Raw genomic sequence first — 11,444 nt, 5'->3', positions numbered from 1 at the left:
AAAGAATCTAAAAAAGCATGAATATATGTACATGTATAACTGAATCACTTTGCTGTACACCTGAAACTTACACAACATTGTAAATCAACTATACTGCAATAAAATAAAACAACACACACACACACCAAAAATAAGAATTGAAAGCAGTGTCTCAAGAGATACTTGCAATCCCATGTTCACTGTAGCATTATTCACAATAGCCAAGAGGTGGAAACAACCTAAATGTCCATCAACAGATGAATGGATAAAGAAAACGTGGTGTATACATACAATGGAATATTATTCAGCTTTTAAAAAGAAAGGAAATCCTGTAATATGCTACAGCATGGATGAGCCTTTCACTTATCATATGAAGTGAAATAAGCCAGAAAGACAAATGTTGCATGATTCCACTTATATAAGGTATTTAAAGTAGTCAAACTCATAGATGCAGAAAGCAGAATGATGACTGCCAGGGGGCTTGCAGGAGGGGAAAATGGGAAGTTGCTGTTCAGTGGATATAGAGTTTCACTTACTCAAGATGAAACAGTTCTAGAGATCCACTGTACAACAATGTACCCATAGTTAATAAAACTATACTGTATATATCTCATTTTTAAAATAAAAAGGAATGTATAGGGGAATATTTGGGGGCATGGGGATGGGCACAGGGAGAAGGGACTAGACTAGGGGAGGAATCCAGGCAAAAAAAGAAACAAGTACAAAGGCCCTGAGCTAATAACCTATTCAAGGAACTGAAAGAGGTCTGTTACAACTCAGGCATGGTGAGTAAGAAGAAGAGTGATAATGGATGAAAACTAGAAATGCAGCAGGGTCTGGTCGAGCAGTACTTACAGGTCATGTTAAAAGATTTGAATTTTATCCCCAAAACAATGGAAAGTTTCTAAATGGTTTTAAGTAAGGGAATAACAATCTGATTCATGTTTGGGAATCACTCTTTTAACAGACTTGCTTTTCTCTGTAATGCAGCGGTCCCCAACCTTTTTGGCACTAGGGACTGGTTTCGTGGAAGACAGTTTTTCCACAGACGGGGTGGGGGGATGGTTTCAGGATGATTCAAGCACATTACATTTATTGTGCACTTTATTTCTATTATTATTACATTGTAATATATAATGAAATAATTATACAACTCACCATAATGCAGAATCAGTGGGAGCCCTGAGCTTGTTTTCCTGCAACTAGATGGTCCCATCTGGGGGTGACGGGAGACAGTGACACCCAAAGTGTGTTGCTTATGTCCAGTCTACTCCATAATCTCATTTTGGCTGCTGTCACTGCAGAAAACCGTGCTTCACAAAGATAGGGTGTTGGAAACGGAAGCAGCCTTTTCAGTGCTTTTTGTGGCAATCTCAGGATATTCCGCCTTAGCTTTCATCCAGAACATAGGGAGATTTGAAGTTGTCTCAAACATACTTTTAAGGCTACCGTCATTTGTGATCTCAGCCAGTTGATCCTCTTCTAGCACGGACAAAGTCGATTCACCTGGCTTATTCACAAATGGGTCACAGATCCATTCCTTCCCAGTTCAGTCTTCTGTGGTTGGGAAGTAATGCTCAAACTCTTTTGAAAGCTGAGATAGGTGATCACGCACCAGCTGGGAGAAAGAAGGCCCTGGCTCAGTCTCTTTCAAAATCTCTGCTAATGTTTGAAACATGTCAAAAATCCCAATGTTCACTTGTTGCCCCCATAATTCCAGCTTGGCTTTGAATGCAGCCACTTTATCTGCCGACTTGAACACAGTTGTTGTTCTCCCCTGAAGTGACAGATTGAGTTCGTTGAGCAGGTTGAATATGTCACACAAGTAAGCAAGTTTTGCGACCCATTCTGTGACACTGAAATGTGCTGCCAGTGGTGACTATTTTTCTAAAAGAAATCTCTGGAGTGGTTCTCATAACTCAAAAACTCTGGCCAGTGATCTACCTTTAGAAAGCCATCTCACTTCTGTGTGTAAGAGAAGACGTGTGTGCTCTGCATCCTCCTCCTCACAGAGCTGCGTGAACAGATGTGAGTTAAGGGCATGTACTTTAAATATGGCTGATAATTTTAATCACATCCTGCAAAACGCTCTTAAGTTCAGGTGACATTTTTCAGCTAGCCTGCATTTCTCTACGGATGATACAGTGCGTAGACTTACATTTGAGAAACGACCTCTTTGACCCGAGTTGAGAAACCAGAAAGCCGTCCAGTCATGGCAGCTGCTCCGTCCATGCATATACCAACACAAAATGACCCATTCAGTTTTCTTGATATGTAATAATTCAAAGACTTGAATAGTTCTGCAGCTGTAGTGTTGGCTAGCAACAAAAGTGCACATAACATACCCTCATGCACATCCTCCTGAAAAATATATCGCACAAAAACAAGCACTGTTGCCTTGTTGTCAACATCGGTAGACTCGTCAACCAGGGCTGCGTACCACGGTGACTCATTAATCCTCTAACAATTATGCCTCAATATCCTCTCCTATTTCATCAATTCATCTAGTTATGGTGCTAGCTGAAAGAGGAACACGTGCCACCTTCTGAACTGCAGCCTCTCCTAAAAGTTCACACCAAATGTCCTGAGCAGCAGGCAGGATCAACTCTTCACCAATAGTAAAAGGCTTCTTAGCTTTAGCAATGCGGTTAGCCACTAAGAATGATGCTCTCAGTGCAGACACATTCGATGAAGTGGTGGCCTTCAATAGTTACTTCTATTCTTGTGTTCACATTTTTTTCTTTTGAAAAACTCCAAAGGCTTGTCTTTAATGTAGGGTGCTTGGTCTCCATGTGGCAAAGCAGTTTTGAAGGCTTCACAGCTGCATTGGATAACCGGTTGCCACATATTATACAAAGCGGGGTTGGAGAATGTCAATCACCTGTTGCAATGAACCTGTAATTTAAGTAGGACTCTTGGTATTTTCTTTTAAATGCAGCTTTCTTTTGTTGGCAGCCTTAGACTCTTCTGCTGTCTCATCATTGGGTCTTTCCCCCTTTTCAAAGAAGCTCTCCAGCGACGTTTGTTTTTTACTCATTTTGGCTAGGGTTAGCTTGCGGGCTTACCAAAACTTTTGAGACAAGTGCGCAGAGTGGGAAAGAGGCGCGGATAGAAGTGGTAAATAAAATAATGGGCAGGCCACTCATGGACTAAAATAAGTGTCGGATTCTGACTTAAAGCCTGCCACCGGATGCAGCTAACAATTGAAGTACATCAACTCACTTGCCACTATAAAGCCTTGCTTAATTGTCACTTGCCACTCACTGACAGGGTTTTGATATGAGTCTGCAAGCAACTGATTTATTACGGTCTCTGTGCAGTCAAACCTCTCTTCTAATGATAATCTGTATTTGCAGCTGCTCCCCAGTGCTAGCATCACTGCCTCAGCTCCACCTCAGATCATCAGACATTAGATTCTCATAAGGAGTGCGCAACCTAGATCCCTCGCATGCGCCGTTCACAGTATGGTCTGTGCTCCTATGAGAATCTAATGCCACTGGTGATCTCACAGGAGGTGGAGCTCAGGAGGTAATGCAAGCGATGGGGAGCGGCTATAAATACAGATGAAGCTTTGCTCGCTTGCCCACCGCTCACCTCCTGCTGTGCATCTCAGTTCCTAACAGGCCACAGACTGGTACCTCAATTAATAAAATTAAATAAAATTAGGAAAGGATCTCCCCAAAAAGGAACAAAGGCAAAATTTCAGAAACATCTAAAATTTAGATATAAGGCAAAACCGTATTAAAATAGAAATTAATACAATTTCTAGTTCTGCAACAAACATGGATCAAATAATCTGAATCAAACATGAATTCAACATAGTTTCTCTACAGAATTTTGGTAAAGTTTGTCTGAAAATGGCAGGCATACACTATGAGTCTCCTTTGAGAGAACAGTACTACACCATTTATTTAGCTGGCAGGGAGAAGAAGTGATGGAAATGTCTTATTTCTGATTTCTCATTAATCATAGTATTAAAAATGAAGGAGCTCCAGCTATAAAGTCTGATATCAATATACTTAATAATTCTGGTATTTTTTTAAGCTCTGAGATGTTTGATTTGTATCTGCCCTAAAACAGCTTCATATATCATTCTGCATATGTGGAACAAAAAAAAAATTACTCTCAAACTTACCTCAATCTGAAGACAGTATTTAAAATTAGAACACAATAATCTGTATGAAACAATATCAATTTGTTTTTATTTCCTTCTTGTCAGCAGTCAACTCAAAACAAAAGAATATAAACTGAATGTTTACCTAATGAATTATTTGTGGAGGCTATATGGTAGGAAAAAACTTACCAACGGTACAGCTGTCTTCAAGTACCACATCAACATTTCTGTCTCTGTACTCAACCCTGAAGTCCAGCATCCGAGGTTGCCTTTCTACAATTTGCCTAGATGGCATTACAGGTCGAAATGCTGAAGAAGAAGAGGGAGCAGGAGCTGGAGCTGGGTGACTTGCTGGATCAAATGCAGGTCCTGATATAGGCTCACCCCCATAGTCACTGAAATATTGACATAAAAGAAGGATTATCATCAACCAAATAACTACAGATTACCACTAAGGACCCACTCCATACAGTAAGTCCCATACATACAAACCTTCAAGTTGCGAACTTTCAAAGATGCGAAAGTATTATAAACCTATTACAGCACAATACTATATGGCCGATTGTGTTAGCTGGGTACCTAGGCTAACTTTGTTGAACTTACGAACAAACTGGACTTACGAAAGCACTCTCGAAACAGAACTCATTTGTACAGAGGGGACTTAACTGTACTTGGCTTGTGTTGTTCTTCATATCAAATTAACCTACCTGTGCATCATGGACTAAGTAAGTTCTAATTCTTCCATAAAATCTCTCCCAGTGACTGAAAGCCACATTACTCTCCCTCCCATCCTTGCCTTTCTATGTCTGTTAGCAGTATAACACATATCTCATTTAATTAGACTTTTGCCTTATGCTGTTATGATGCTGATAAAACATCATTTTAAACTCTGTGAATTACTAACAGTATCTTCTTAACCCACTCGCATTTACTTACCGAATCATTAATTGATTCATTAACTCTACTTTCCACAAAAACTATTCTGAAACTTAACCATCCTTAAACCTCCATTCTCCCTCTCACTCCTCAGTCTTAAAATATTTTTCCTACTTTGCAGAGAAAACAGATGCCATCAAGAAGAAATTCCCTTACCCTTCTAACATCAAATCCACAAACTAACCTGCATATGCACTCTCTTTCTCTAAATAGAGAAGACGTCGTTCTATCTACGCATCTACTCATTAGCTTTACATTATGGATTATCCCTTTCCCTTCCATTATCTTCAACATCTCCTTCTCTTCTGGATTCTTCTCAGAAACATTTAAACATGGTTGAATCTCTCCCTTCTTAAAGAATAAAAATGAAATTGTGGCTCTGTCCACTTAACAGCAGTCTCATTTGTAAAATAGGAAAATTAATTATATTTGTAAGGATTAGATCAAATAATGTGTATGAAAAGCTTAGCACAATGCCTAGTACTTAGTAAGATCCCAAACCTCAAACCCAGTATAGCCAAAGTTTAAACCATTAATGTTTCCCCAAGCCTGAGTTTCCCATTTATTCCACATATTAGCTACCCAAGCTAGAAACCTCTGGCATTATCCTTGCCCTCTTTTTCTCTCAACTCCCACATCTAACTAGTCCTTTCAGTTTTACCTCCTAAATATCTTTTAGATAAGTCATCTACCTTTCCCCTCCGAAGCTGCCACCCTAGTCCAAGCCACAGTCACCTCTTACACAGATTAATGCAATAGCCTAACTAATCTCTCCATACATACCCTTACCCCCCTGCATTTCATCCCATACCACCGCTAGAGTGAAATTAAAGACAAATGTCTTCATATCATTTTCTTCTATACTCCCCTTTGCTCTTCATATAAATGGTCAAAGTGGCGTACAAGGCCCTATATGATCTGAATCCTATCTACCTTCCCATCTTCATCTTGTGCTATGCTATCTCCATCTCTCTATGCTAATAGCCAGAACAGCTTTTTGTTTTTTGTCTTACCTTGATCCTTCCTAGTTCATGAGGTAACATAAAAATTATTCCTTCTAAGAATATTCTTTCCTTCCCATCCCATCCCCAAATTCCATCTTTCTTCTAGCTAATCATATTTATCTTTCATATCTCAGGTTAAGTATTTTTCAACTCAGAGCATGTTTTACTACCTCAGACTAGTTCTAACATCTCACTACTATCAATAATTATGAAGCTCACATTTGTGTTTTTAATGGCTGTATCATCTGCTGAGTTCAAGATTTTATACATAGAAGATATACAAATATTTGACAAACTAATGAGTAGAGAAATAATTATGAAGAATTTGGATTTTTTTTTCTCTGACTTAAGTTATCATATATATATTGTCACTGTTTTTCCCCCCTCAGTAGGAAAAGTAGGGAGGGAGGAAACATAAGAAATGCTCCCATTAAATATCATTATTGTATAATTTTTCTCCACCACCAGAACTACAAGCTCAGTTCTAAAATATCTTTCTTCTCACCCTGAATTTAAAGAAAAATAATGTGTTGGGGGCCCGAATAGGAACAACAACAAAAATGACCAAAAACTTGCCAAGTTAAGCATTGCTTATACAATTAAGAAGGAGAGAATATTTACATTTACTTCACACTGCTGCTTTGATCAGTGTTTATCAAATTATAGATTACATAATTGATTGAGTTGTGGTAAGTCTTTTAAAGAACACAATCAGAATAAGATTAAGAATAGAAAAGAATAGGATAGGATAGAATAGGATAGAAATTATTAGTATATTTCACTAAATAGTTAGGACCAAGTATTATTTCATAAAACTTTTGATTCTGGGACATATTTGTAATATGTGTATTTTGGAATGCAAATATTTCTCATTGTAGGTCTTGTCAAAAAAGTTTGGAAGTGACTAGCTTAGATCTCACCAGAGTTCAGACACTCTAATCACTGATCCAAAGACAAAAACCTATCCATTCTCCCAGTTGTCAGAATCAAGGAAAGTAATGTGGGAAGGAAAACATGAGAACAGAGAAAATGTCCAAAGCAGGAAGAATGTCACTGTTTGGAAGCCAAAGTGAGCTTCTAGGCATCTATGAACAGAATCTGTGCAATAATACTTCACATATCTAAGTGTTGTCACAACTTCTCAGAACCTAAGAAAAACAGCTAATTAGCAGTTTGGTCACTGACATTGTTTTCTTAACTCCAAATTCATCCTTCTATAGTCTATTCTGTAATGCAGGGGCTAGGATTCTGCAAAATTATATTTTTCCTTTGGTATATGGTTTCCTGATAGACCTTTGTCAAATAGAGGATACTAGGTAGAGATTAGTAGTTAGGAGGAGGGGAGGAAAGACTTCCTTCTTCCTGTTTGCATGCATTTCAATCAGCATCACCCTACAGCTTTCAGTCTCCTGCTTTTTTCAGCACTCTTATAACCAGCTTCTTGTCATTCCCTCTGAGATATCACTAATGGCTGGACAGTATACATTCCACAGAGGTCTGATCTTCAGCTTCAAAGAGCTCCTCTGAGTTTCAAAGTTCTGTTAATCCCTTTGTTCCCTAGACCTTCAAGCAGTAACTTCCTGAAGCAGTTATTGTATCTAGGTTACTTCAGTTTTACTTTTTTGCTCTTTTAGTCTTCCACACCCGTGTAACCAATCCTACATTAAATTCCCTCTGTTAAAAATATCCTAGTGTGGTTTCATTTTCTTGATAATGGAGGTGCTCCAGGAAACAAAGGATTCAGGAACTGGCTTGATTATGGCCTTGACCTTCAATGCACTGCTGAACTCCTTGCCAATGGAAAATGGGATACTAGTGATCCAAGCCATGCACTGGCATAATGATTAATTATCATTATTGAAACAAGTGCCGAAGGGAACCAAATGACTATCTGACCTGACCATTATGGTGGTAACAATCACAAGAACTATGAGCAGGCTGCTTCTGACTCTAAAGGAGAGCTTACAGAATAAAATGACACACTTGGGGTTTTTAAATTTCAGTTCAATTCATGATAAGAAAGTTACAGAGTTTCTGAAGTGGCACTTTAAAAAGAGCTTCTTATTTCTTGTAACCACAGGTATGATCTTCCTAAGAATTGGACTCAAAATTTAATTTTGCAGCTTGCATATTTACAGTGAAAGTTGAATATACATACTTTCTAAGTCACTTTTGTGAAAGTTAAGGCACTGTTGTGGAAGGAGTGAGAACCTAAGATGTGAAATGGGGATACCTGAGCGGATTCAGGTGAATGTCCGAATCCTGAACCCCTGGAGTCTCTCTGAGCCTCTTCTGTAAGCAGAAACAGCTCCTCCTCCCATGACTGAGATTAGCTTCTTGCTTAAAAACTATGAATACTCTTACCTGAGACAGTTGCCTTGAAGGGGGATGTCTATTCTTAAAACCTACCTCCACCATTCCTTATTACCTATAAAATCAGATGTAGGCATGTTCCAAGAAAATAAGTACAATGTCTTAACTGAGAAAAGACAGCTTATATCCAAAAGTAATTATAATATTTTGATAAATTATATCAGTAAAAACCTAGGGAATAGTTGTAGAAATGAATTTTAAGTGAGTTTGACCAAAAGAGTTTGAATAGGGCCAAATATAATATATTTGCTTAAGCAGTTGTAAGTACTTCTAATAGTTTCCTTGTCAACTGAATGAAACTTGAATCCCAAAGGAGTCTACATTTAATGAGGAGGAAATGCCCAAACTTTCCTGGCAAAATGTAGAAGAAATCCGGATGCTTAGAAAAATATGAATGCTAAAGTGGATTAACCATGTACAACCTGAATATACTATACACATCCCCCTACTACATAATCCATGAGGTCCCAGAGAACACTGCACTAAAGCAGTGTTAATGAAAAATACATTAGTGAGGGAATCTACATCCCTGAAAAACTCTGTAGTGGCTGTCTTCTGTGGGTTGGGAATAACATGGGGAGATGACATCACTGAAAAAGACTCCCTAATAGGCATGATGAGATCCCAGAGTGCATAGGTCAAATGGCAGAGTTTAACAAGAAAAAGGAGGGAGCAATGATGTTACGGACAGCATGGACAAAATGTGGCAACCAGAAGATTTCAACCTGCAGAGACCTTTAGTAGTGCTTTATTGAACGTGGTACTTCTAAGAAACAAAATGAAAAGTCAGTTGACTAAAATATTACTTGATCTATAAACAACAGAAACCTAGATCTGGCAGCCTAGATCCTAACTTCCATAACTATAATGGAGGGTCACAGTCACTCCCAGTTGCCAAACACAAAGTCCTTGGTCCCCCAAAGACAATGCAACAGAGCCACATGTGTATTGTAAATTTTCCTCTAAGAATTCCCCTAAGAGACCTGTAGCCATTTACTAGGGGTTTGTGTACTGAAAAAAGGAAAATATCTAGATCTTTAGAGGATTACTAGATGCTAACTCCAATACTAATTCCTGGGGATACAAAAATGGAAGTTATGGTGGTAAATGAGGTTTTGGCCTAAATCCAATCATACAGTGTTCATTCAATCTATTCAACCTACCCTGTAGTTTTTTCCCCAGATCCCGATAGCTCGCTCATATTGACTTCCTAATTCATGGAATTAGGGTTATTATGTAGGAGGAGACAACAGGAAGCAACTAAACTTGCACAGACTTTTTCTTTCCTCTATTTTAATTTTCAAGCACCATGACAAGCGTTTTGCTTCCTCTCAGCAGGGTAAACAATATACCTTCACTATATTTTCCTGAAGATTATAACAACTCTCTTGCTCTTTGGCATAATAATCTAGCCTGGATAGATCTTGATAACCCAGGTATTCCACAAAACATTATAGTGATGACAATGTAGATTGGTCCTGAAGAGCAAAAGCAGCAAGTACTTGGATGCTTTGCTAAGATACATGCATGCTAGAGATTAGGAGATGCACACCACGAAAATGCAGAGGGCTTCACCTTGGTGAAGTTTTGGGGTCCAGGGGTCAGAAGCATATTATGGTACATGGCTGGCTGCTGCACCTTGTACTTCTCATCAGTGCATAAGAGATATCTAAGCTAACTGAGAAAGAAAAAAATTTGGACTGGGAAAGGAAAAAATGGTTATGTATAATATGCTGGTACCAACCAAAAACAGACTGCTGAAACATTACAATCCCAATCAAAGATATCCCTGAAAGACAGTAGTGGAAGAAAAGCCTCCCAGTGGGGAGAACTTAAGGTTGTACCACAGGGTGACCACTTCATTTAGAAGGAGAAATAACCTGAGATACAAATCTACACTGAATCACGGGCAATAGTTAATGGGTTGCCCAGCTGATCAGAACTTGGAAAGAATAAAAAGAAAACTGGCTGACACAGAAGTCTGGGGAAGAGGACTGGAAATGGATCGTTTAGAATGAACACAAAATGTGAATATATGTCATGGGGTGACTGCTATCTACAAGCTATCCACTTAAAAAAAAAAAGGCTCTCAATATGGATAAGATGACATTGTTCTGTTGATGTCAGTTAGCTTATTCCCTTACTACCCCAGGACTACTCAATGCATTAATGTACAATGTGGCCATGTCAATAGGGATAGAGGTTAGGCACAGGCACAACAGCATCAACTTACCCTCACCAAGTCTGAATCTGGCTAAGGAAACTACTGAGTGCCTAAACTGCAAACAACAGAGACCAATATGGAGCCCTCAATACGGCCCCATTCCTCAGGGGTCTGGTAATGGATCATTTCTATAATGGAGGGGGCAGTGATCTGTTCTTACCTAAAAAAACAATTTTCTGAATATGAAATTGACTCACCTGACAGCAATGCTTCTGCCAGCACCACCATTCATGGATTTAGGGAATGCCTTATTGGTCTATGGCTTCCCACACAACACTGGTTCTAACCAAGGAACTCATTTCACAGTAAGAGAAGTGCAGCACTGGTATCACTGGTGTATACCATTACCCAGAAGCAGCTAGCTTGACTGAATAGTGTAATGGTGAAGACAGTTATGCCACAGGTTGGGAGAGAATATCCTCAAAGCTTGGGACTCCACCTTAAAGGATGTGGTATATTCTTTATATCAATGACCAAAATACAGTGATATATCTCATATTGCCAGGAAAAAAAAATGAGTATGGGAATTAAGTCGTGGTAAGAGTTCCCCTTATTATGCCTAATAACTTACCAAATTTTTGCTTCCTGCAACTTTGGGGTCTGATGGTTCAGAAATCACAGGATGTAATGTTTCCACAGTACTTCCACTGTATTAGAATTTGAGAATGCCACTTGGCCATTTTATACTCCTCATGCTACTGAATCAACTAGCAAAGGAGGAGGTACTAGCTGGTCTTGATTACCAAGGAAAAAAAACCAGGTTGTTGCTATGCAATGGACTATTTTCTAGGGTATGTCCAAAATTAAGAGTTAA

At 38.8% G+C, this 11,444-nt stretch overlaps 1 protein-coding gene across 1 annotated transcript in view; it reads right to left on the bottom strand.

Moving 5' to 3' along the window:
* The window catches only part of FAF1 (Fas associated factor 1), a 476,898-nt gene that overhangs the window by 295,920 nt on the left and 169,534 nt on the right, over positions 1 to 11,444 (bottom strand). Inside the window, exon 4 of the mRNA XM_029230785.1 lies at positions 4,283 to 4,488. Coding sequence (XP_029086618.1) covers positions 4,283 to 4,488 — 206 coding nt within the window. The remainder of the gene's footprint in view (positions 1 to 4,282; positions 4,489 to 11,444) is intronic.

The sequence above is a fragment of the Monodon monoceros genome, unplaced genomic scaffold (genome assembly GCF_005190385.1).
Source record: "Monodon monoceros isolate NGI ecotype Baffin Bay Population unplaced genomic scaffold, NGI_Narwhal_1 Super_Scaffold_18, whole genome shotgun sequence".
NCBI lineage: Eukaryota > Metazoa > Chordata > Mammalia > Artiodactyla > Monodontidae > Monodon > Monodon monoceros.
This window is presented reverse-complemented; position numbering and strand designations above follow the sequence as displayed.